This window comes from Rhodamnia argentea, chromosome 6 (genome assembly GCF_020921035.1).
Source record: "Rhodamnia argentea isolate NSW1041297 chromosome 6, ASM2092103v1, whole genome shotgun sequence".
NCBI classification, from domain to species: domain Eukaryota; kingdom Viridiplantae; phylum Streptophyta; class Magnoliopsida; order Myrtales; family Myrtaceae; genus Rhodamnia; species Rhodamnia argentea.
This window is the reverse complement of record NC_063155.1, coordinates 27870350-27897253: the sequence shown is the minus strand read 5'-3', so window position 1 is coordinate 27897253 and position 26904 is coordinate 27870350. Positions and strand designations below refer to the sequence as shown.

Sequence of the window (26904 nt, the reverse complement as noted above, 5' to 3'; positions counted from 1 at the left end):
GATTTGGCTCTTCTGTCAATGAATTTTCTCCAAAATGACCACTCAAAAATAGTAATACTAATAAAATAATTCATGCTTCTTCAAAGTCCTCGGATTGATATAGGGTCGCGTAATCGATGGCCCTTGTTTTTCTTGCGAGTAATTTTTGTGATCTCGATGGCCCTCGTTTTTCTTGCAAGTAATATTTGTGATCTCGATATTTCGCGACTTGTTATCTGAGATACCAAAAGCTTTCCCACCACAGGCTTCTTGAAACCCAGAGAGAGAGAGAGAGAGATTTGGTGAGACCGCCGCTAGTCTATGACTCTCTCTCATGCTTGATCCGGTCCTACTTTGATACCATGTGAGATTTGTCGAGATCGCTACATACTGTTCTAAAAGTTTAAACCGATAGATGACGACGCGGTTTAGTATTTAATTATTTTATAGGAGAGAGATTTCTCTGTTGCTGTATTATTCTCAAATCCGGATATTAAAAACTTACCCGAGCAAAGCATTAATACTTACTCAATTACCGGAAAATAGAAAGAGGAAATCCGACTGCATTGAAGGTCCACTTTATGCCAAAGAAAAAAAAAACTACTAAATGAAAGGGTATACGGGAAAGTGATAGAGTGTTTATTCTCGTGAATGAGTTCGTTTGACTTTGAGGGATCCATTATAGATTTCATATGCCTTGCAATCGGTGGTGCTAGGGCAACCGCTATAGAAAGCTCCCATTGGCAAATGCAACAGTAGTTCCCAATTATAGTCTCAAAAGTAGAGAAATTTATGATGTTACTTGTCTCCAACGCCCCTAAAAAGCATGACACGTGGAATAGATTCGAAAATGACTATTGATTGTACAGTCAATGGCACTTATGGAAATTCTTCAGGAGAATTACCCAAAAAATTATAAACATATTGTAATTGTGTCAATTCAATCATAAATTTTTTTTTTTTCCATTTCAGTAGTAAATTTTTTGCATTTGTGCTAATCCAGTCCATTTGGCTAATCGGCGCCGACGTTGCTAGTTTTAATAATGTTTGAATATCTTTTTCGAATTCGGCCTCTGCCTCTAGCCGGCCACTAGGCTTGGTGGCTGACTGGAGGTAGAAGGAAATAAAAAAAAAAGTAAATAAAAAATTCAAAAAAAATTAAAACATAAGAACTATCCAAGTCAACGTCGGTCGGCTAAATGAATTGAATTGGCATAAATGAAAAAAGTTTGCTACTAAACTGACAATTGTGCAAATAAATTTAGGATTTTTTTGATAATTCTCCCATATTCTTTTAATCCAATTGTAGTGGACCATGATGCCTATCCACTTACGTTTTGTTCAGGTCCTCGTCACACTACGTAAACCTTGGTATGACAACAAAATCTCCTTTTGATCAGTCAATGAGATTGAAAGAAAGTTTTTAAGGGTAGACATTGGTACGGGACAAATAAAAGCTGCCACAATATTCCTCTGCAGTTTCTTTAATGATTTGCCTAATACTAAAATGAACTCTAGGGCTTCTCGAAAGAACTTTCCCTACCTATTTCTGAACAAGGTGTTATAGAGAGAAACTGATTTGTTGTATACGGTTGCTGAAACCTTTCATATGAACCTATTTTTGTGTTTTTCGCTCCAAATTTTCTTCAACTTGTTTAATCGCGTAAAATTTATCAAGTGAGTTGTCGATCAGTATTTGCATACCTAGACGTTAACGGCCTATAATTCTTGTTAAAAGTGGAGTTATGGCCATCAATTGTATTAGAAAGCTTATTCCAAATTAGAAGCCGCTAATCCGACAAGATTGTCATTATTTCTGACCATCCGATTTTTCAATTAATGAGTGCTTTATGCAAAACATGACGTGATAGTGTGTAAATCTACGGTCGAAAATAATTGACAAGATTGTTAGACTGTCGAGAAAGCATTTCCCTTCCAAATTAGACAGTATTCAAACCGAAATGCATATTATGAGATGAGAATTAAGATTTGGTAATCCATAACTAATTGATAACTTAATCGAAGAAAGATTGACATATAACTTAACTAAAGTTAGTAAGTTTACATAAGAGTTGGAAAAATTAAGGAGCAATTACGAAAGGTAAATAAAATTTTATATTTGTAAACTATAAAAAAACTAATAACCTCATAATCATAATAATATTGGCAAATTACCGACAAAGTAAATAAAAAAAAGTCATTGATGGAATTGGTGGGGCCCGTGCCCCTTCTTGTATTTCTTGCAACTTATATTTTCTCCCTAGTTGATTATAGTAGGCGCAATCCAAATAATCTAGTTATCTTTATTGGACTTATGCTTATATGAAATGTGAAGTCATCAACACTTCCAAATGCCACTTCTTCCTGTCGCACCCGTATTTAGGACGATCTAGTCACAAGGTTTCACTTCTTAGTGAGTGAAAGACTTTTCACGATCGCGATGTAGCGGGGTTTGTCTACTCCGGTCTATGACCTACCGTCTGTTCTCTTTAGCTTACAATGTTTTGAAATTCATCGATACTTAGTGAAATTTACTAGTACGAACATTAAACGAATCATATTTTTGAATGAGGAATAATATAACAGTTGTTTATCAATAACAAAAGATAGGAGAAAATAACTCAAAAAGTCCTAAACCTATTGTGTGACGGTCAATTCAGTCATAAATAATTCAATTGTACCAAATTAGTCATAAATATTTTGATAATTTATCAATTCGGTCTTAAATCTTTTGATTAGATTATTTAGTCCTACACCTTTAACGAATTGCCAATGTAGATCTTTTGGCTAGAATCACTAACATAGACAACTTTTGCAAACCTTTTGAAAAAAAATTTGAATATTTTTATTGATTTTTTTATTTTAATTTCTTTAATTTCTTCTTTTTATAAAGGACCAACAATCTCTGCCGACCACCGGGCAAGAATTGGCTACCCTCGCTAGCCATAGTGAGGGCGAGTAAGGGCTGCGAGCCCTCTCTATGACTAATAAAGGCATTCTGAGCCCTCGCTTGGGGCCTGTGGGGAGTGTGGGTCCAGCCCGCCGTGCGTGAAAAGAAAGAGGAAAAAAAAAAGGAAAATGAAAGGACAAGAAAAAAAAATTAGAATTTCATGTTTAAAAAAAATAATTATGATTAAACAGCCACGTCATAGATTTACGGACAAAATTAGCTGAAATAGCTAAATTGATAATTCATTAAAAATTTTAGGACTAAATTAGCAAATTATCAAAATGTTTGAGACTAAATTGGCATGAAAAGTTCAGGACCGAATTGGTCACCATACAATAGGTTTGGAATTGAATTAGCACAATTGAATTGGATGTGGTATAATAGGTTTAGGATTATTTTGGACAATTTGCCCCCAAAAGTAGCAAGAAAACAAAGAAGCAACTGGAATGACCGCGTCCATCTTCCCCCCTTTACGGTCAGAAGGCAGTATGACTCGGTCAATATGACTCAGCTGCTAAAGAAGTTGCCCGACATATTTGTGTTAATTAAGGAATCTTACCGAGGTCAATATGACTCAGCTGGGCTATGACTCGGTCGTATTATTATTTTTTTATTTTATCAGAGGCCATATTGTTTAAGCCTGCGTGGAGGGATTGGTCTTGTAAGAATCTTTTACGACAGATAGAAAGGACTCTTCCGAAACTTTGTCACTATTTGTCCATGTCCCGCAAATCATAGATCTTCAGCAATACGATTCACTTGCAAGTGACTCAAAAAAAAGTTCTGCAACTACAGATTCTCCTGACTAAAATCCAAAATGACTGAGATGCCAAGACTTAATGTGATAAAGTTCCCTTAGGAAAATCGATACATCAATTAACCATCTTAGTTTAACTACTAGTCACACGTTAGTTGCCAGAAAATCCACATGACTATAGATAAATCTCAAGTGTCCTCTTCTTTGGCAAAAATTAGGTAGATCAGTTCATTAGGTATATATTAGGAACCAAATTGCCCAATAAATCCTAAATTATCGTATAAATGTCAATTCAGTCCTAAACTTGTTAATTTTATCAATTTAATCTTGGACATTTACGTGAAATTCTAAAGTAGTTCTTCCGACCCATTTTTACCGAAAATCGCTGACCCGACAATCCCGTCATTATTAGCCCTCCTATGTGGCATACTGTCGCATCGGTGATTTCAGATAGAAATTGGCCGAAAGGATTAAATCATAATTAAAATTGAAAAGTTTAATATTAAATTGACATCCATGCAATAGGTTTAGAACCGATTGAATAATTTCCACCTCATAAGACATAGGGACAATTTTGTCCAGTGGTAGCGCTAACGGGTAAATTTCCTCCCTAATTTTAGAGGACACCAATCAACTATCGATATCTATAATAAGTAAAGAGAGTCTCCCACTTTTAGAGGATCCCAATCTTTTTTCTTCCCAAAATGTCATTAATTACGTATTCTACAAATATTAGATCAACAGGAAAATGTGTAAGTTAAAGATTATACATTGTCTATCGCATGTTCTAATACATTTCCTTTGTAAATTGTGTATACTTCATCAAAAACTTCTTCTCATCAACTTAACAATCCGAATAATAATAAAATAATCTTGCTTGATCTTTCAAATGCCATATCTTTGCATACACAAATCGATTCTGCGATTTGCTGGGAGCCATATTAAAAGAAGTATGTACAAAGATAATAAACGGGGAAATTACCGAAAAAGTCATAAACTTATTGTTATTGTGCCAATTCAGTCATATACATTTTTTTCGATTAAGTCCTAAACTTTTGTAATTATGTCAATTCAGTCCATTCGACCGACCAGTGCTGAGGTGATAATTTTTTAATAATATTTTAAAAATTTTCGAATTATTTTTTAACAACTTTTTTTCTAACTTTTTTCACTTTTTTTTTTCTAGAGTTTGGGCCTATAGCCCTGCTGGCCATTGGTCCCTCGGGCGACGGTCGTGGCCCTCGCCGGCCACCGGGTGAGGGCTCCCAACCATCGCCTAGATCCGGGTGAAGGCTCGCGCCCTCACTCGGGCGACGATCATGGCGGCCGCGGTGAGAGTCGCTAGCCCTCGTTCGCGATCGGATGAGGGCTCGTAACCCTCGCCGGCTCCTAGGCTCGTTGCGGCTAGGCGAGAGTCACAAGGCCTCACCGCAGCTGCCGCCAAGTCGAGGGCTCGCGACACCCAACCTCACCATGGCTAGGCGAGGGTCGGGAGCCCTTGCCCAAGGGTTCGACAACCTCACCAACCCTTGGCCGATGGCTAGCAAGGCTACTGGCCCAAACCCTAAAAAAAAAAATTAAAAAAAGATAGGAAAAAAGTTATTAAAAAATAAAAAATAACTAGAAAATTCAAAATTATTTAAAAATTGCCATCTTAGCGTCGACCGGTCAAATAGACTGTGTTGACATAATTATAAAAGGTTTAGGACTTAATTGGCTAAAAAAAATATTTAGGACTGAATTGACACAATTGTAATAGATTTAGAATTTTTTTTTTTGTTGGTAATTTCCCCTATAATAAACATATCGAGAGGGCGTGTGGGCCAATTGTGTGTGGTCGTAACTCAATTTAGCTTGCCACCTGCACATGTGATGTAGAAGACAATGAATTCTCCGAGAAGGCAAACAAAATTGGAGGCGGAAAGGGCTGCCCCAACTATCTTATCATTACGAGAATCACGACCACATTATTGTCCAATCGAATACTATACGATGCGCGAGTTGGATAACGATGGCCAGGGAGGGGACATGACAGGCTGACAATAACAACGACAACTAGATAGATACATAGGAAGTGTTCAACTGCCACCGAAGCCCTAGCTTCTCCGGTCTTTAATAAGTACGAAATAATACACCTTGTTCTGGCCAATCAAGAGAATATAGTAAAGGGTTGAGCGGACGACGGTGCCCATGCGCACCCGAGTCTAATGATTGGCCGACTTTCCGGTGGAACAAATCATCGCCCGTCGTGAGCCGAAGTTTTCAAAGAGTCTAATTAAGGATAGCGTGGCCTTTGATGGCCATTTGATTCGAGCTGTGAGAGCCGTGAATGAAAAGTACGGGCGAATCTTTTAAGGTTGAACCTTGATCGAATCTTGTAATTGTGGGACTTGTGTCTTTCTCTGCTTCTTTTCTTTTGGGTTTGGATAGCTTTTCGTCCTTATCGAATAACTTTTTGCTTTCACCATTAATTTCCTTTTGATTCGGATTTCTCCTTTAAATCTAGGTCCTGAACTTGTTTTTGGGTGGAATCCCTAGTGATTTTAATGCTATTCTGTTAGACTTAAATTCACATATATTCACATATAAAGACAGTCCCGATTCCTCAATTCACGAACGAAATTCATGGATATCGAGAACGAAATGCGGAAATGCGAAGAAACGATTATGTACCTCCAACCGTTATGAAGACGACGAATACGGATGCGTAATATTGGATGATCGGCGAAAAATTGTGCTACTAACCAATTGCCCCTTCGAAGCGATGGTGTGTGCTCATTGTTCTCGTTGGAAACGTATGTTCCGAGGTAAGTTCTTATAAAAACAAATGATGAGAAAACCGACGTTGTGAAACCGACGGCCTGAGGGGATTTGGCTTAGACGACCCGTTTAAATCTGACGTTCGTCCCTATAGATAACCGTCTCCCATCAAGACGGTTATTGGGCGGGACGGTTATCACGCAATTTAATATGCCTAATATAACGTTAGTGAAACTAAATCTCGGAATTACATTAATGTGGGATCATATTATTAGCAATTATAACAGATTCATGTCTTTCTTGCACATATTTTAATGTGTCTATTTCGCAACTGGCTATTACGATTTTTATTTTTATTTTTTGTCTTGGGCATAGCCAGAGAGGCAAATCTATAGCAACCATGAATCAAAGAAGGGATTCAGACAGATATCACCGAAGGATGAGTGGATTCTCATCGACAGGTCAGGAGATACTTTCCACTCTTTTCGTGCAGCTCGGCAATTCAATAGCACTCACTTCTACTCCAACATGGCCCTACAATGACTCATTCCTTCTCTCTTATCCAAAAGTACTGCTTGAAAAATGCATCAAAAGTGAATTTGTCCTTCACCAGAATGTGGATTACCCTACATAGAATTATTTCTTGAATTTGATATACATATGGTATGGGGAGCAAGAAACAAAATTCATATATATTTTCCACTAGCAAAACTATGAATTAAGCATCACTTCATGCAACTCCTTTAGCTGTGTCATTTGAAGGCCGACGTGGGGAAATATGCAATCAGGGAGACAGAATGGGGAAATATGCAATTAGGAAGACAGAATAGGAGCTCGAAAGATTTGAACTTAGAATTTCCTACTCTAATACCATGTAAGAATTTGCGAGACCACCGCCAACTATTCTGAAAATTTAAGCTGTTGGATGAAGGCGTGATTTATTATTTAAATATTCTAACAGGGCCTTGGTCTATCACAATCTCAGAAATTTAGCTACAATGGATATTTTATCTACATGCCAAGCTCGAGTGAAATTAATGCATCTCGGACCCGGAAAGCAAACAGCCAAAACACGTACACAGACCGTCGTAAGATTTTTGCAGAGTGATGACACATGCCCTAGGGTTTTAGATGCATTCGTAACATCTCAACCCCGCCAATGCAATAATAGTAATAGACCTTATCCACCAAAACCCTACCATTGCTCCGTCGTGTGGAGCCACACAACTTTAATCTTTTCATCGGATGAAGATGGATAAGACGAATGAAATGTCTGTTGCAGAGAACATGTCATACGAAGTAGTCGTGGCGCTCGCACGAGTGACGAGCGAACGAACGAACGAGCCAGCGAAGACCCCTTTGGACTTGTTGATGAGCACGTGCTTCTCCTGAGTGGGGAAGAACGATGGATGAAGCCCGTCGTCATGCGCTTCTTTTCTTATTGGGGCTGAACCGCGGGTCAAACAATGCATTATTATCATCTCCAATATCTAAGTTGCGGAAATCAAGAAGCTAATTATACAGCTGATTGACTTCAAGATGCCTATCTCCCTAGAGGGGTTTCTCGATCCATGGCCACACGAGTTCTGATTTATAATTGCATGGACTTTATCAGAATGGGATGGATGGACCACAACGTCGAGTGAGCAAGGACGTTGGAGTTTCTCTTTCATGTCCCAAACTTTGCATCTTAATTTACAAGGACGGAGAATAGGATGGGAGAGGGCGGTGGCTTCCTCTTTTGGGTGATCAACGAACTTATGATCGGTATGGATGTCTTTAGGTTCATCTTGATCCATTTTTTTTCTTTTCATCAATGAAGGCAACATGCAATTTTTGAGGAAAATGAAAAGAAAAAGTTCCTGTGGAGGAAACTATAGTTAGGCATGGTAACTTCTAAGTCAAATTCATGTAGATTTATCTCGAAAATGTATACAACCATATAAAAGTTAAGGCACAATCATAACCACATCATCTCTCTTTGATTTATCCTTTGATTAGCTGCTTGCCAATTCGGCCGCTGCACCCATCTCTGTTGCAGCCAATGTCCATTGCATCACTAGATCTAGCGAGATCGGGGTTTTATCCCACGAGAGTTCCAACATTGAGTCGCTATAGGCAATTACTTTACGCATCACGTTTCTGTTCTTATCATAATAAAGGAAATGGGAGGCGTGAGAAAGGTCATATTGTGTTCGGAGTTCATTAGGTCAAATTTCAGGTGTGTTGCTCAGTGTCTGCTGTCCAGACCAAGTTGACAAAGTAAACCGGACGCGTGAAAGAAATTGCCAGTCAAGTCAAGATATCTGTTGAAAATTCATACCGAAATGCAATGATGATGGCACAGAAAGTTTGGACAAAAGCATTGACGGCCATGCCGTCACAATGCCAACTTTACAACAAGACAAAACTGTTGTGAACTTGGGGGTTGATTCGCTAAAGATGATGTTTCACGACACAAACTGCGACGGGAAGTAGTTTACCATTTTATTCGTGCCGGACTACGCTATGATCTTTTGACCTGAGGGGAGAGTACAGTGTTGTCGTCCACCCTTCGAGGAAATTGGAGACAACGCAAGCATTAAATGTATAGATGCAATGATAACAAAAAAAGTGCGTTGGGCCCAAATCTCAAAGTAACAAAAAAAACTCAAGTCTCCAAGCGAGTGAAGCCCAAGAGGCGATGCATGGGCAGCGCTCTCGGCCTGTCAAGTCGCTGTTCTTTCCTTTTCCTTTGATGATTTCTTCTGTTTTATTCCCGTTCCTCGGTACTTAAAACCTTTTTCTTTTCTTTACTGTTTTTGATTGAAGTACTTGAAATGGTAAATCGCATCATTTCGTACTAGAGGTGATCATTAAATGGGGTCGGATCGGAAGGGCCAAAGATGAACATAGCCCAAACACACTCATTTACCTCTCAAGTATGAACGTGTCGTCCGTCGTCTGATCTCTCCTCTATGTCAAACATTCACTCCTCTTTCTTTGAGTAGGAGGAATAGTTTTTCTTTCCCTTCAAATGAAAGGCATTCATGAATGGAAAATAGTTCAAACCAGCACAATTCAATGTCCCCTAAGTTGGGCTTCATAGATATGGTGAATCACATTCGTATGATTTCGTGAGATTTACGTTAGACTTGTGGAATCAATCTCTTTTGTTAACTGCTCACTGTTCATCCAATTTCAGACTTGGTTTTCCCCAACATTAGGCTCATATCGCTACAATGGTCCATGCAAAAGTCAGACTGAATGTGGTCCTTAGGTAGTCAATGTAGGCACATAAAAACATAAAACGGGGGGATATCATACAAAGACATGGAACATTTGGTGAGATCGGCTTCTCTATTAGCTAGCAATAGCACGAGGGCAAGTTGATTCTCATCATGAAAGGTACGAACTAGTCATATCTCCTACATTTGCCAAAGGTATCTCCCCGCCTGGCACTCGGTATGCAAAATAAAGATGAATCTCCATGATGAATGTTTACTTTGATTAATGATCACTTCAAAGTCTATTTTGATTTTGAGCTCATCAAATCCCTGCCATCAATTTTTCCAACTGTGCGGGTTTTGCGTCGTTAGATCTCAAGTGGAAGGATTTAGCCTGTGATCCGTTTTGGGTTCCCTTCTGAATCCAAAAAAGGAAATGCCCACGTGAGCGTGGATTAGGTTTTCTTGAACGATACAAATGATGTTTCTCTGGATTTGTATGCATATTCAGTCGAGTATTTCATCATCTTTTTCCAATAAAGGTGTGAGAATTCATCTGTTGACGATTTCGGGATGCTTCCAGATGGGGACCAGATTGATCTTCGGATTGAAAGTTGCCTCTTTTTTTCTCAATAGCTTGAAACGTTTCGGAAACTTCTACTATCGATACGTAATTGATGTTTAGGTATCGTAATGGCAGTGTATAAGAAATTTTCCAAAACAAGATACATGTCAAATGAACCTTGACTTTGCAAGACAAATTATATTGAACTGTACTGTTATGTGCGCGAATCTCACAAATTCTTCTGTATCTGACAAGAACTCCTCGCCACAGAACTCTTGGTGGTGTGGATGTATTGACATCACATGATGGAACAAGCGTTGGGGTTCTCGTCGCTGAAGAGAGTGGCAAATTGTTCGTCGGTGGCGTTCGGGCTAGGGAGGGCTTGCGCCGCGTTCTTGACGTACCCGGCGGGTGCCTTCTTGTCGTAAGCTTGAGCCACGTACGGGTAAGCCACCAAGTTGTAAGGGATGTAGGGCCACAGCTCTGCCTTCTTCCCCGTGCTCTTCACCCTCTTCAAGACCTTGTTCGGCTCCACATACCCCCGGACCGTCACCCGGCTTTGCTTCCTGTTCACCTCCACCGATTTCACTCCTGCAAATGGACCACAGCCGTAAGTTGAGCAATTTGTCCGTGAGTGAGGTTACGTTAGCAAAATCGTTTCGCAAAACTCAAGCTGTTAGGAACTGATTTTTTTTTTAAGTCGAAGTTAGGAACTGATTTCGCAATCCATATCTAACACATACTAGACAGATTTAAAAGGATAAGGTCCTGGTATGTTTTAATTGATCTATGACTGGTCAAATATAAATGACAAATCAGAATCGTATGCAAACATGAATGATGAACTAGCTTACTGTTGTGGCTGATTGGCACATTCGTGAAAGAAGTCTACAAAATCATTCCATTTGGAGTATGTTTCATACCTTTCTTTCCGCTTTCTTTCTTGTCAAGTCATAAGTGACTTAGATATAGTGGTATTAAAGAAGAAATAAATGCAAGTCGAAAGATACTCCTAGATCTAATCATGGACCTGGTGGCCCACTGGCCCGTCCGGGTCAAATGGGCTTGAGGGTATTTTTTGGATGAGCTTGGGTAAGGCTGTTAAGTTATAAAGCCCGGTCCATCCCAATAATTTTGTACATAAATTTTTGCTATGGACAAGGCTACGGTACAAATTAAACCCGGCCCAAGAGCCCAGCTCGATCCACGTCCATCCAATATTCACCTGTACTGCTAATTATGTGGGCTTTTTCCTTAATTTGGTTCAGATGTCTCCGACGAGGTTATCATACTATCATGGTTTCTTTATGATGCCTACATGTATGAAGATACTTCGCTAGGGTTTACTTGTATGGCATTTCCAACTTCAAGAAGTGATGGAATCGAAGAAAGTGAAAAGGATATATTGAAATAACTAGGGGACAAGCTGTGACTGTATGATGCTACTTTTTAGTTCAAGTTCACAATACAAAGAGACATGAAGGCGTATCTATGTGGCCGGATTGTCAGTACCATTAGGATGCATAAGATCACATTTTGATGATTAAAAAAGGAGACTTGTATATAAAGTCGTAGACCTACTTAAATGCTCAATCAACTCAATTAGTAAACAAGATTCCATGAAAATGTTTTGGCACATCGAGCACTCCTCCTAATGCCGATTCGGCCTACTGGGACAGACAAAAGGATTTCCAAACATGGAAGGACTCACCAGGTCAAGAAATTACGGCTCTAGTTACAGCACAGTAATTATGATGCTAGGGTTTCCTGGAGGAGGTGGCTGAATAGAGGGAATGGGTCAAGAGTGATGTTAACGTCTCCTTCAGCCTTTTGCTTTACCTTGTGGAGGCTCTGAAGTTCTCTACTTCCTGAACTACTGTGTCATGAATTCGTCATTACTCTCCTGCGCTTTTCACAGCAAGAAAGTCTACCCAGCTCAACTCAACTCAGATGAATTCTGGATCAGGAAAACACTTCATATATCATCGATGATACCTCATCTTGCAGTCACAAGATTAAATTCGTCCTCTTGTGTGAGATCTGTAGTGCTTAGTCGAGATACGTATTTGGTACCTTTCATGGACGAAACGACGCTTTTGACTCTCCTCTCGCAGCCATCGCAGTCCATTTTCACCTTGATTTCAACTGTCTGAAGAGGGAAGAACAAAATGAAAGACGACTGTTGAAGCTAAAAAAAAACACCACTGTGTCCGAGAACTCCTACAACTACAAGCTGAAATCTCTCTGTGGTTTTCTTCTTTGGTTGTAGGGGTGGACAGAGAAAGAACATCAGTACCTGCATCGGCTTGCGCTTCTTTCTTAGGGTAGAAATGGTGCAGAAATCTGATAGAAAATCAAGGGCACCCATCTTCTTCTTCTTCTCTTCTAGTTAATGCAGTCAACCGGTGCAAACTCCAGGCACAAATGAAGGCACAGAGAGAGAGAGAGAGAGAGAGAGAGAATGAAGTTAAGAAGCCTGCGAGGACATGAAACCTTGTGTCTTTTTATAGGCATATGTATATTTAATGCCTTGAAATCATGCTAGTAGCCAAAGATATGTAAATCACAAGTTCGGTTTCTGCATGTTGTAGTTGACGGCAATAAGTTCGTGTACTACCGATTTTCACGGGGTCTGTTCAACGATAGCTCCGACATATAATTCACTAGATAATGATACTTAATCAGGGAAAGTTTTAATTCTCAAAACACTAGTTCGTGCATTTCAAAACAGCTAATGCATTGAAAATCGTAATATTTCCCCACTTATTTAAAGAGTGTATCCGTCGACAAACTCCTTTAAATAATATGATTTAGCACTTGTTGAACACCTCTATGAAGGAAGTCTGTCAAGTCCAATGCATTATCTTTCTCCTGTCATGTGTAAGTGGCATCTCGAAAATGAAAACATTTCCTTATTAAGTATGGTTAACAAATATGTCACGGCACTCACCGACAAGAACCCACATAGCATTATCGAGCACATATGAACATTCTAAAAGTTTCTTCCCAAAATTATAAGATGCCATCTTCTTGCAATCTCAACAGATGCGGCGCCACCTTGGTTGGGGCGTTTGATTTGGCAGGCATAGAGTAAATTGGAGCAAAGTTAGAAGATGATGGTACTCCTCAAAGTTCCAAATTTCTTATAGGGATTTGATAAGCTAACGGTGTAACAATGTAACGGTTCAATCTCAACCATAAATGTTATGAATGGCAAAAAAATATATGGCAATCATTGTGATATCCACTTATGACCGGCGTTCCACCATTATACTGTTATTAATTCACGAGGGCCGCTCTAAGCAAACACGATAATTAAATGTGAAAGATTATCAACAGCTGCAATCGCATCACCATCGGGGTCTATTCTTCCTCTTAAATATTCTTGGAAATTCCCTTATATTGCTTTATGTACCACCCAAATTTTTGTGGTGGCCTTTCTTTGAAGCCACGAACTATGAAGATAGTGAGCCTTCATGGACGAAAGAGTTGAAGAGAGAGCAGTATGTAATCAATGGCATTGGCCCATATAAGACTACCATTATTGTGCGATGCAATGAATATGCCCTAAAACGGTGTTTAGCTTCCCATCCTACCACCAACTCAGAACAAATGTCGTTGGTTCACACAATCTTGAGGACAGACCATATCAATAATGTATTTCGAGAAATAGGAATACGTAAATTAAATGTCATTATGGAATAATGTCGACCTTAGATTTTCCCCGTATGGGTCTATATCTGTCGCATGAACGGTTGATGAAAGGAGCATGCAACCGAACCGAATTTACCCGAAAATCAGACTAGACCACCCAAAAAAACAGGTCTAGGAACAGGTTCCTTGTCAAACCGGTTCGGGAACATGTTCTAATTTCAGGGAACCAGTCAAAACTCGTCCGGCCCCCAATTCCAACCACCAAGGAACCGGACCGGTTTTGGAACCGATTTTTATTCTAATTGCATCATGTTGCTCACTATTACTATATTTTGCATTGTTATTTTTAGTGAATTGTAATTTATATTGATCATATTAGAGATTGTTACTTTTAGTGTATAGAGAGTTTTATTATTCATTTTTTTTCTTTGAATAGTTTCATTGTTATTCATATAATTTTGCTGAAAAAAATGAAATCGTGAAATATATATAATTAGGTGTTCGAATAGAATCTAGAACGAACCGAACAAGCGGGGTAGGTTCCAAAATAGGTTTTAAGACAAAAATGGTAGGTTATGGATTCCAAAACGTGGTGATGACCGCGGCCGAAGTGTTTAACTAAATTCGTTTCGTGATGACCGACGAGGAGTTAACATTCCCATTAAGAGAGACGTAGATGGATTTATCTAAGTATGGAGATCGAAGGAACCTGAACTTCTGCACTACAAAAAATGGAAAATGAAATAAATAAAAAAATGAACCGAAAAATGTAGCCTAAGTGGCTTATCCATCGAGGCACAAGTCAAGTTTGACCTCGTCATGAAGCTTTATTAGGCTTTTAGTATTGGGTTTGATTTGACGGTTTGAATGTGTCGACTAGTTGAGATGGCAAAACTCCATAGTATAATGATGGCCTTTTAATAGTAAAATTTGTGCTTAAAGCTTTATTCGATTTTTCATATTTCCCCTCATATCAAATCAATATCGATCTTGCAATGGCCTAATTAAAATTAGCATGACCAATAAACATTAAATTACTATACTTTATGTAGGGACATTGATATGTCAATCGAGGAAGCAAAATTTGTATGTCACGAATAGATTTTTGGAGACGCTAAAATTAAGGAATTGCCAATTTTTGTAATATAAGGCTCCGTTTGTTTCGTGAAAAATATAGTATTTTTGGAAAATATTTTTTAGAAAGTTATTTTCCAATAAAATGACAAAATTTTCTGTGTTTTGGCTAAAGTCTGAAAATGCTCTGAAAAACGATTTCTACCGTTTGGCACGGCAATAATTTTTCTAGAAAAAATTATCAAATAATTAGTATTTTTAATTATTTTTCTTTTTAGTAACTATTTTTAAAAAAAATTCCCTTTTTTTTCTTCTTTAAGATCGTCGGCTTCTTCCTTCTGCTGTAATTTCTTCATCAACCAGTAGCCGGTCACGGCGACGGCCGGCGACCGGCCACAATCAAGCTGAACCTCGCCTCAACTCGCCTGAGGCCGGCGAGCTCAGGCCAAGCCTCACTGACCTCGAGCAAGGCTTCGAATCGCCATATCCGGCGAGGCTCGGCCTGAGCTCACCAGCCTTGGGCGAGGCCGAATCTTGCATCGCCGGCCTCGCCAGATCTGGCGAGATAAGGCTTCGCTCGACGCCGACTCCCGAGGCCACAAGCTTCAGATCCAATGAGTTCGCTGCAACTCGTGAGGTCTCGATCTCTCCGTGACTCGCGCGAGGAGGTAGATGAAGGAGGCGATGAGGGAGACATGGCGGCGATAGGCAGCAGCGGCTCCGTTGGTTGCGTGAAGAAGGTGAGGAAAAAGGAGCGGCTCAGAAAGTAGAAGGCCGCGTGAAGAGGGAAATGGATGAGACGACGTGAGGGGGAGAGGGCACGAGCTTGATAGGAAGAAATTGGAAAATGATTTCGTCCTTTGACCGGAAAACATTTTCTTTGACCTTGAATTTTCCGCCCCCCAAACATCAGAAATTGGAAAAAAAAAAAAATTCATTTTCTATTTTCATTGTTGTATTGATTTCTTACGAAGTATAATAACGCTTTGTAGTTTGTCCTACTTTCATAGAATAAGGCTGAGTTTTTACTATAAAAGCACAATCTTATCCTCGAGAACTGGAAAGAGGACACGCGTCTCACCATGGTTAACTCCCAACCTCCCCCAAATCCAGTCCAAAAACGGCGTCGGACCGCAGGCATCTTGCGAAGTTCTTCGCAAGGTGGGCCCAGTTGAAACACCACCGTTAACAAAAGACCGAGAAAGGGCTCTAACAAAACAAGCGGATGATAAATTATAATAGCCGAAGGCTGGGAAGCTCAGTGCTGCTGAGGAGCAAAGCGAGAACAGTGAAAGATGGTGGTGGGACTTGGCGCCAGGAAGGTCGGCCAGATTGTGAATTTTGGCGGGACGGGCGTCGGCCAGGTGCTGGCGGCCGCCGCGGTGGCGCTCCTCATCCGTCTCTTCTCCGGCCCCGGCCCCGCCCTCCCGCCGGAGGACGACGAGCCCGGACGCTTTGATGGCGACGACGACCTTGACGGAGGCGAACCGCCGAGCGGAGAAGCTCCGGCAACCGGCAAAGTCCGCCCGGTGACCATACGGTGGCGCAACATCACGTGCTCCCTCTCCGACAAGTCCTCGAAATCGGTGAGTCGCATGTTTCCGGTAGTTTTATAGAGCTCTCGCATGTGTTGGGCAAGTGTGAGAGTTAAGAAAATGACGAAAGAAGTTTAGGTAACTGCAGATTTGAGTTTGAGTCACTGGTTCACTCGGCTCGGACGAACTCTTTCAGGCTGTATAGTAATGTCTGCCGAATGCAACTTGTGCTGTGATGCTATCTGCGTTTAATTATATTGATAATCTTGTTTATGTTTTGAATGTTGTCAGCTCTCTTCTTGAGTGACCGTGGGACTGTTCTTCAATCTTTTCACATACGTGGCCGCATTTGATCAAAACTTTTAGTTAGAATTTTCATGATTCGTCGAAATTGGTTGCTTGTCTGTGCGCTATGCGAGAACTGGAGACCTTAGAAATTTAGCTGGAGTCACAGAGGGCGATCCCTTCCAAGAATAGGCTGAAGAGCTCTTTATTTCTTCAGTGTTGCTTTGTTGAAAGTGTTGCTTGCCGGAATACTCTCAAATGATTTTTTTTGGTAGATTGACTTAATGCAGTGCATGGCGTCACAGGTGAGATTTTTGCTCAACAATTTGAGTGGAGAGGCAAAACCTGGAAGGTTGCTTGCCATCATGGGACCATCAGGTTCGGGAAAGACCACCTTGCTCAATGTTCTAGCTGGCCAGCTAGTTGCCTTGCCCCGATTGCACTTGTCAGGTCTTTTGGAGTTCAATGGACAGCCTAGAGCAAATAAATCTTACAGGTATTTAGTCGGTCTCACGTATGTATTCATGGGAACTTACAGTAGTTTCTCTTATTGAATGTCATCATAGTCTCCACTTGGTGCGGTCATTGCAGGTTTGCTTATATACGCCAGGATGATCTTTTCTTCTCGCAATTGACTGTGAGGGAGACGCTGTCTCTCGCTGCTGAGCTTCAACTTCCAGAGGTTTATTCTTTGGATGAGAGGGAAAACTATGTGAACAACCTCTTGTTTAAGCTAGGCTTGGTACGGACTACTCTGAGATGTTTTCATTGTGCATGAAACTTGTGTATGTGTGATTCAAACTTGTTAGCATAAGTGAAATTTTTTGTCTATACGGTTCACTGATGATAAATCTGTTCGCTTTTCATGTCTGAGAATGTATAACAGATTGTTGCTCTGTTTCACCCTTCTCTCTGCATGTAGGTCAGTTGTGCTGAAACCAGGGTTGGTGATGCGAAAGTTCGTGGGATAAGTGGCGGTGAAAAGAAAAGATTATCCCTTGCATGTGAACTAATTGCAAGCCCATCCATAATATTTGCGGACGAGCCCACTACCGGTATGAATGCTTTCATAAATTGTTGCCTGTGTTGTGTGAATGAATGCTTCCATGATGAGTCCAGTACCAAGCTAGTGCATACAAAGTTAAGACATGTGAATGAGTTGTAAGAGGTTATTTTATTTATATTATCATTATCTTATGATGAAGTAGTACTTTCGAAATAGTGCATGCATATCTCCACACATGATTCAAATAGCAAGATTGTTTTAGGTGTTGTAGCTTTGCCTCACATTTTCCAAAGTAAAACAAATGGCTTGAACATGCTGGGTCCGTAGTCATATTGTTTTATGCTTCAGCTTTTTCTACTTCAAGCATTGTCTGGTTACAGCGCATATGCACTTGACATGCTATTTTTGTGAAATCTTTGTGATTCTGACTAATAAACCATCAACGGTTGTTAAACATTAATTAGTCTTTGACTTCTATTATGTTGGTAGAACTTTCCTTTATCTCCCTTGTGCTTCTTTCAGGACTTGATGCCTTTCAGGCAGAGAAAGTAATGGAGACCCTTCGACAGCTTGCGGAGGATGGGCATACAGTAATATGTTCGATACACCAGCCCAGAGGTTCAGTCTATTATAAATTTGATGACATACTGTTGCTAGCAGAGGGTGCGCTTGTCTATTCGGGTCCTGCACGTGATGAACCTCTGGCATACTTTTCCAAATTTGGGTTTGATGCTAAACCTTGTCTTGCTCAAGTTCTGGTACATTTCTTTGGGTTACGGTTATCTTCACTCATAGGACTTGACGAGCACCTGCTTTTATAGCATCACAATCTGTGGAGTAAAAGATGCAAAAAATGTGTTTGATCTGCACTGCTGCAGCTCTAACAGAACCTAACTGAGAGTTGTGAGCCTGGGGTTATGCGCTTGGTTTGCTTTTTTATTCAGGTCCAAGTAACAAGATTTGTATTTGGCCGCCGCTAAATTTGCATCTCTTCAGCCTGCTACTTTCCTTAGTGTAGGCAGTAACTGATAAGTCTAATAACATTGTTGGGTGTATGACTTTGCGTTCTTCATAATCTCGGGCTATCTAGTAGAACAGTGCTTCCTTAACCTGCAGTCTTTATATAGGGTATAAGTGGTGTATAAAAAAAGTAAGGGCTTTTCTCTGCTCAGCAGAATAAAATTCTCATGTCCCCTTTTAGGAACAAGACAATCTGCCTGTTGGCACTTCTCTCATGCCACATGATGGAACTTAAGATGTCTAAATTCCATATCTAAAGCCATTTTGTCATTCATTTTATTTTGATATCTTCTGGGCATTGTCCCTTAAACCATTCTACTACTTTCTTCTTCTATTTGCTTAGCAACCTTTTATCAAGTGAGCTTGCTTCTGAGTGGGATTTGGTACTTCTAGAGGCATTGACTGATTGGTCGTTCATTTAACAGGTATAACTGCCCAGATCATGTGAATCCTGCGGAATTTTTGGCTGATCTCATATCCATTGACTACAGCTCTGCAGAAAGTGTCGACTCATCTTATAAAAGGATAGATGGTCTTGTTGAATCATTCTCTCAGCAATCATCAGAAATTCTGTATGCAACTCCCCTTACCAGAAGGGAGATTTCTAGGGATGGGAAGACACTTGATAAGAGAGCTGCTGTTAAAAGTAAAGGGGGCTGGTGGAGACAATTCTGGTTGCTCCTTAAACGTGCTTGGTTGCAGGTCTTTAACTCAATGATTAACCATCCCTCTTTTCTTCTTCGCTTTTCTTTTTATGATTTTCTTCCCTCTGATTTTATTAAGATGAAAGGATTCAAATTGTGCCTGGCAAGCAAGATTATCAACGAAATAGGAGCTTGTACTTCGAATTGTAAGAGCTGGAAAGATAGCCCAATTTTTTATTTATTTTACACTGGTTATCACTGTTCCCAAGCAAGGAAAGCTTTTAGTGAACATATCAATTTCTTTCTCTCCTCTACACATACACATGGCAATCTCATAATTTGGAATCAGATCAACTCTTAGCAAGGAGCCATAAGCTAGAAATTGTTGGATACATTAGAGGATTATGTTGGCATCCTAGATGCTAAAGCAAGTATGCAAAGTACTCGATTAAATTATGTTTTCTGCCTCATTATAGTTTGACATTTTTGCAAAAATTGAAAAGTTAACGATTTCTTGACCAGGCTTCCCGCGATGGACCAACAAATAAAGTTCGGGCAAGTATGTCAATTGGATCAGCCATAATATTTGGCTCAGTTTTTTGGAGAATGGGAAGATCCCAGACATCGATACAAGATAGAATGGGATTGCTTCAGGTCAAGCTGTTGTTTTCTGAATGTTCTATGATAAAGTGTTGCCTTCGAATGGGTTTTTTCCTAGTTAGGGTAAAGGACTCCAAATGATCTGAATTTGACCTGACCTGTTGTTGATTGATATTGAGAGGTGGGCTACTTATACTGGCTGCAATTGATATTAATCTACTTGGAAACATATTTTGGTGCTAATTTTTAATTCCCACAGTTTTTTACTTTTTTTGGTCGGAAATTCCCACTGTTGGATAGGATTGCTTGTTGTCTTTCTAAATTTATCATAAATTTCTCGGAACATTGTGGTGCATAGAATCATTTATAATTGTAGTTCCTTTTGTTTTACAATGCACATGCTGCATACAGCGTGGTACCATCATGTCCATAGTGGAATGGAGAATGTGGCGTGTAGCCTTTGTCTCTGGACAGTTTGAATGGCTGACGAAAGTTGTAAGTGGTGCATTTGCTAGACTTATTATGACCAACTGTCCAGACATTGAATAACCTCCACAGGTCATATCCTCCAGATTTGTTAGCTAAAGTGTTTTGTCATGACTGTCGGAATTTTATTATAATTATGGGTAACGAGGCTATACCTGTGTGACTTAGGAAGGACATTGTGATGTCAGATTGCTTGAAGGACTAACATCGAAAATGCAGCAAAATATTGCAAATTCATCTCTTTATCTCATTGTCCTGAAGTTGCTTACAAATGAACATATAAAATTAACTCTTCAACATCTGGAATATTTTAAGAGCCTTTAAATCTCAGTCTTCTTGTTCTGGGACAGGTTGCTGCAATTAATACTGCAATGGCTGCACTTACAAAGACGGTAGGGGTGTTTCCAAAGGAACGTGCCATTGTAGATAGAGAGCGGGCAAAGGGGTCATATGCACTGGGACCCTATTTACTCTCCAAACTGTTAGCCGAAATTCCAATTGGAGCTGTATTTCCCCTTATGTTTGGTGCCCTTCTGTATCCCATGGCACGTCTTCATCCAAATTTGTGCAGGTATCTTCAGCAACATCATCGTCATCAAAATTTTTCATTCTTATTTGGGTGGAGTGCTAAGCATATTTCGTTTCAATCCCTCCCCTCCTTTTTTTCTCCCCTTTCTACCTCTGCTGTCTAGGGAAGGGGTGTCACTTATTCTCTTGGGATGAACTTTTATTTGATTATCTGAACAAGAACATAAGATCAAAAAACTCTCAACCATACTTGACAGAGTGCCTTCATATGGGGGGCATTATGCAGATGTATAAAGACCACAGAGAAACTATCAAACTAGGTTTTTCTAAGGCTTCTCTTTTCAACTGCTAACAAATCCTAGATGCAACTTTTCCGAAGTCATGTATTTATCTCATGTTTCCTTACTCCGACCGTGCTATTGAGGGGTTGGCACTGTAGTAGTCTGATATGGCTACAGATCGATTACATCATTCACTCATCTCTCCACTTGTTCACGAAACTATGTTTTAACGTCTTTTATGGACTTATATGGAGGGACAAGCCGCCTAGTTGGCATGTGAAAGAGGATACTGGTGAAAGGATAACACTTGCACTTCTTTGTCCAAATTGGATAGGGGTTGAGGTAGGTATTGAATATGGTGAATAAATTTCCTCGGACACGTTAAGGGGTTGTTTACTTTTAAGAAAATTGCCCAAAAATGCTTTAGCAAGAAAACAAATGGCATGTGGGTGAGGGGTTGCCATGGCTCATAGCACTTGTTGCCTGGTTACAAAAAGGATACATTAACATTAGGGCAGAGACGTTCTTTTCTGGCTCTTTTTGGTAAAAGTCAAAGAAATCTTATACTTTGATTTGTGATGCTTAAAAGTCTTGTGCTAAGAAGCGTTACGGACATACTTAATTATCGACTTAATGTGATAAGCATGTAGCTCTTCAAATTAATACTGGACAATGTCTCTTTGTGCTTTCCCGATCGCTAAAACTTGAAACAGTACATCTTACTCTTCTTATCCTAACTGAAGCACAGGGAAGTTGAGTGTCGCAAAAGTTAAAAAGAGAGCACGTGCTTGGTCATGTATTTACGTTTCTTTATCAGTATGCTTTTCTCCTTTCTTTTTATTTCTTTGGGGTTCTTTTATGTTATCTTTTCCAGGGGAGGGTGGGGGTCTCATCTTTGATCGCCGACTATGGCCATATTGTTTTCTGCTGAAATGTTACTTGCAATATAAGATCTCTAAAAATCATATACCTAGAAGACTGCATACATGTTAAACCTTTTCATTGCTTCACCTCTCATATTGGAAGATTCTGACTTTTCAGATTTGGAAAGTTTTGTGGAGTTGTGACAGTGGAATCATTTGCTGCATCTGCAATGGGTCTGACAGTTGGGGCGATGGTTCCAACCACTGAAGCAGCAATGGCACTAGGGCCATCCCTAATGACAGTATTCATTGTATTTGGTGGCTATTACATAAATGCAGATAACTCACCAATAATTTTCCGCTGGATTCCTCGTGTTTCGCTTATCAGATGGTAGAAACATTATGTTTACCAATTTATGGTTCTTTAACAAATAATCTTGTTGCTTTGATTCACCCTAAGTTTGGCTCTGTGCTTTCAGGGCATTTCAGGGGCTTTGTATCAATGAATTTAGTGGCCTTAAGTTTGAGCATGAGCATTCCTTTGACATACAGACTGGAGAACAGGTAACAGAGAAGCTGAAGTTCTTTTAAAACTTTTCATGACCTGTTGTGTGTTACACACAGTCATTAACATCATTTGTTGAGGCTCGTCTATGATTCACGACTTTTAGTCAAGAACGTGGCCATCTTTTGAAATTTAATGCGTCATGAGAATCTGCGTTCGTCCTAGGACATTTGGCAAGGTACTTTATGTTGGATATTGAACTTGTTCAATCTTCTGATGCACTGGGAATTTGAAATCTTTTTATGGAAATTGCTAGTTTGACTATGTATTGAATAGGCGTATGTTGAACCAAGAGTAGATTTTAATATTTTCTCTGCAATTATTTGTTAAAGTGTATAAATATGTCAAGGAGATGTGCTGAACCTAAGAGGCTACAAAAAATAAAATAAGTTCCTTTTTGAGTATTCTCTCTGCTTCCTTTCTCACACAGCGTGCAGCCTTCACTTTATACTGAGTAGACGAGGGGTTTCACATCTTGAAGTTGCTGACAAATGCTTTGCAGACAACCTTATTATCTGTTTAATGTGTCAGTACTCGGAGTATTTTGATACGTGCTTACATAGCCAAGCGTTGAGGAGAGTACCATATACCACTATGCTTCAGTTGTGTGACCCAGGGTTTCCATATTTTGCAGGCACTTGAAAGGCTGTCGTTTGGAGGGATTCGCATTCGGGATACGGTCATAGCTCAAAGCCGAATACTGCTGTTTTGGTATTACACCACTTATGTACTCCTTAAGAAGAACAAACCCAAGTACCAGCAGCTCGAGCACCGCCCTCTTCAATCTTCCCCGCAGCCTGAAGTCTTCGGCCTGGAAAATACCAAGGAAAATCTGCAATTGGAGCCGCCTCCTTCCAATGAAGTGGAACTGAATCAGCAGTTTGAATCACCGGCTCTTGACCAAATCCGACCCTTTATCCTAGAAGGTTTGTAGCTAATTGGGCATTAATGATGTCTCATACCACATCCAATTATTTATTAACTCATCTCGTACAGGTGCTAATTAGGGGAGATGAGATTGCAATATGGAGGGCCTCATTCCTCTTCACTGATATCTGTCTTTTCTTTTGGGGGGAATGAAGTTTGCAATCTCATGTTACCGTATCTTCATATGTAATTATTGCCAAAGACACACTAGATGGTCTACAAGTGATGCAAATATACAGTATTTCAAACTTGGGGCATTTAGCTAGGAACTTGTGGTGCTTTGCAGACCACTCCTTAGAATAACTCGATGACTGATGACCACCGCGCACTGAGCCGCAAAATCGGAAGGATTGGATATTTTGTCCTCACATTCTCGACGTTTCAAATGTGTGGAACGGTACGAGTCGCCTGTTGATGCTCATCACACATTGAATGTGGAGATCTTTGGCATATGTTGGATGGGGAAACTTTCAGACCGTCCTGTCTTAACTTTTTCTTTGTTCTATCTACTCTCCCTCCCTCTCTCTGTCTCTTTACCCCTCTCATTGCGCATGCGCACGGAGACACGCATGGTCATTTTTCTGAGTGGAGTATCTTTTGTTATCTGGAACTGTTTCTGGCTCGCTTTATTCCAAGCTTGACGTGCATGGTTTTACTTATCTTCTTGTGGGTACGGTGGACGCGGGAGATTACTATTCCACATATCGAAAGCGTGGGGGGAGAGAGAGAGATAGAGAGAGAAGAAGAAGAATCATTTTTGGGTTTTCCTTTTCTTTGTTTCGCCGTCGGCAAGTATGAAATTGTACAACGTAAACAACTGATATTGTTCAAACCAAAAAAAAAAAAACAACTGATATTGTCTGGCACCTTGGACGGTGGATGGATAAGAATAAAGTACTCTCATCACCTACAGTTTGTCCCGTCGTGTCCTTTTCGGCCTTCTGCTCTGCACTGCACTGTATGGTACAGTTGAGATTCCTAGTACTTTACACTGGGAGAAAATTAGACGAAAATTACCACAAAGGTCTTAAATTTGTTATAACTGTGTAAATTCAATCTTAATTTTTTTTTCGCTAATTGAGTTTTAAATTTTTTATATTTATGTTAATTCAGTCCATTCGGACAATTTTGACAGGTCGGTGCTAACATAGATTTTTTTAAATAATATTTTAATGTGTTTTTTTTTTATGTGTTTTTTTCTTCTCTTTAGTTCTTTTCCAAACGCTTTGGGTTGGTGAGGGTCGCTGGCCGTGGGCGGCGGTGTCGCGTCCCTTGCATGGTTTGGGCAATGGCCTTGCTCGTCCAAATTGAGTGAAGGGTTGTCACAAATGTAAAAGGTTTAAGACCGAATCGGTAAAAAAAAGATTTAGAATTAAATTGACACGATTAGAATCGATTTAATACTTTTTTGGTAGCTCTCCCGAAAATTCATAGGATGAAATTTATCATTGAACATAAAAGTACCTTGTTCACGCAGTGGATACAATGTAACGGCGACACACGAGCTGTCTCAAAATGCAAGGGCCGCGTTCGAGAAGATAATTTCACTTTGCGATGGAATTACTCAGATTGCATCACATCAGTCGTGTACAGCTAAAAAACAATTTAACGGACCAAAAGCACCTACAGATGGCCCTCCAGTTAGGGGCGGATTTGGGACTGTTGGAGGTTCCTTTTAAGACAAAAAAAAAAAAAAACAAAATTCATGATAGATTTGAGATTAAACCAAAAATTAGAGGGTTTTTTTTCGGGAATTACACCTCCAATTATTCATTTACTTTAGGCGGATGACACTATTTTGTTTAACCAGAGTTTTTTTTTTTTTTTTTTGGGTCGAAGTTTAACCCGAGTTAGACAAACGGAGACGAAGGCCATGAGAGAATGCATGCCCGATTTCATAGAGTGTCCTCTGGGGCCGACTCGTCAACTTCCAGAAACCTGAAAAAATTGCCGACGAATGCACGAGGACAAATGGGTCTCGACTGCTACTACGTCCTAGCGAGATGGGAGGAAAGATCCGGCATATAGGACAGCCGCAGCCATTACTTCTCTCTTAATCTTACCCCGGGAGCGCGGGACTTCGACTTGGAAACGGAAAAGGGAAAAATTATCCATAAAATCATAAACTTATTACACTTTTGTCATAAGCCTTTTCAACTTTTATCAATTGAGTCTGTATGACTAATCTTGCCCGAAAATTGCTAACGTGAAAATCTACGGCGCATCCCTTTCCTTGAAAACTGTCCGGGGACACGGACACTGTGGAATCATCTTGGTTGGGCTCAAATGGTCAATTCGTTGGATGAGTTTTCCCAGCTGAACGCCGAAAAGGTTAAAGAGGTCGGCTCGAAGAAAAATGCTCAAAATCACGAAAATATTTTCTTGTATACGTCCAAAGCATGAGTTTGTTTCATCTCCATCTGTCGATTTTATGAGTCTCATGTGAAATGAGAAAATTACCCGAAAAAAGTTCTCAATCAATTGCACTTGAATTATATTAATTGAGTCTTAACCTTTTCGAAAATTTGTCAATTTAATCATTTTGACATAAATTTCTGATGTTAATGTTGATCGTCTTACGTGGCACGACAAAAACTGATGTGAACAATTTTATTTTTTAAATCGATATTTTGAAACTAACATAGACAATTTTTTTTAAAATCGATATTTTGAATATCTTTTATTTTTATTGTTGATTTTCTTTCTTTTCCTCTTTCCTTCTTCCTCCGCCGATCGCCGAGCCTCTACGACGGCTAGCGGCCCACCACGAGAGATGCCAACCTTGGCAACCTCGCCCGAGGCTAGCGAGGGTCAAGCCTACCAGATTCCAACGAGGTCAAGCCCGAGCGAGTCCGTCGAGGCTCCATGTCGCCCGATCTCAAGAAGCTCATGCCTTGCCAGCCTCAAGTGAAGCTCCACCTTGCCGGATCCGGCGAGGTCAAATTTGTAGATCCCGAAGAGCTCTAGCCTCGCCGGCCCTCACCTGTGGCCGGTCGCCGACCATCCTTGAGGCCTCGTTGAGCAGCGGAGGAAGAAAGAAGACAAAGAAAAGTAACAAATCAAAATAAGAATATTAATTTTAAGAAATTATTAGAATTGCCCATGTAAGTAATTTTCAGTCGAAATTAGCTCAAATAACTACATTGACGAATCTTCTAAAGGGTTAGGATTTAATTTACACGGTTGGAAGGTTCTGAAATGAATCCACACAATAAAGTG

The 26904-nt window shown here is 40.0% G+C and overlaps 2 protein-coding genes across 2 annotated transcripts; one reads left to right on the top strand and one right to left on the bottom strand.

Annotated features, from left to right (window-relative positions):
- Positions 1 to 10274: 10274 nt before the first annotated feature.
- LOC115727059 (heavy metal-associated isoprenylated plant protein 21-like) lies at positions 10275 to 12674 on the bottom strand. Its single transcript, XM_030657209.2, has 3 exons — positions 12514 to 12674; positions 12291 to 12366; positions 10275 to 10808 (listed from the first exon to the last, which is right to left on the bottom strand). Exons 1-3 carry the CDS (start codon positions 12583 to 12585, stop codon positions 10516 to 10518), a joined length of 441 nt encoding a protein of 146 aa, XP_030513069.1. The 5' UTR covers positions 12586 to 12674; the 3' UTR covers positions 10275 to 10515.
- Positions 12675 to 16162: 3488 nt separating this feature from the next.
- On the top strand, positions 16163 to 24057 carry LOC115726181 (ABC transporter G family member 7). The gene is made up of 12 exons (XM_030655956.2): positions 16163 to 16531; positions 17071 to 17261; positions 17357 to 17507; positions 17688 to 17820; positions 18294 to 18495; positions 19217 to 19493; positions 19958 to 20089; positions 20872 to 21092; positions 22372 to 22584; positions 22673 to 22757; positions 23393 to 23684; positions 23755 to 24057. The coding sequence occupies exons 1-12, from the start codon at positions 16241 to 16243 to the stop codon at positions 23763 to 23765; spliced, it is 2199 nt and encodes a 732-aa protein (XP_030511816.1). The 5' UTR covers positions 16163 to 16240; the 3' UTR covers positions 23766 to 24057.
- The last annotated feature ends 2847 nt before the right edge of the window (positions 24058 to 26904 follow it).

Excerpts from the sequence above, each read along its gene's own strand:
- LOC115727059 (XM_030657209.2), bottom strand. The coding sequence starts at position 12,585 with ATGGGTGCCCTTGATTTTCTATCAGATTTCTGCACCATTTCTACCCTA. Across the intron at positions 12,367-12,513 it reads AGAAGCGCAAGCCGATGCAG|ACAGTTGAAATCAAGGTGAA; the intron begins GTACTGATGTTC and ends TTCCCTCTTCAG. Across the intron at positions 10,809-12,290 it reads CGTCGTTTCGTCCATGAAAG|GAGTGAAATCGGTGGAGGTG; the intron begins GTACCAAATACG and ends GTCCATTTGCAG.
- LOC115726181 (XM_030655956.2), top strand. The coding sequence starts at position 16,241 with ATGGTGGTGGGACTTGGCGCCAGGAAGGTCGGCCAGATTGTGAATTTT. Across the intron at positions 19,494-19,957 it reads TTAAACGTGCTTGGTTGCAG|GCTTCCCGCGATGGACCAAC; the intron begins GTCTTTAACTCA and ends TTTCTTGACCAG. Across the intron at positions 22,758-23,392 it reads ACATACAGACTGGAGAACAG|GCACTTGAAAGGCTGTCGTT; the intron begins GTAACAGAGAAG and ends CATATTTTGCAG.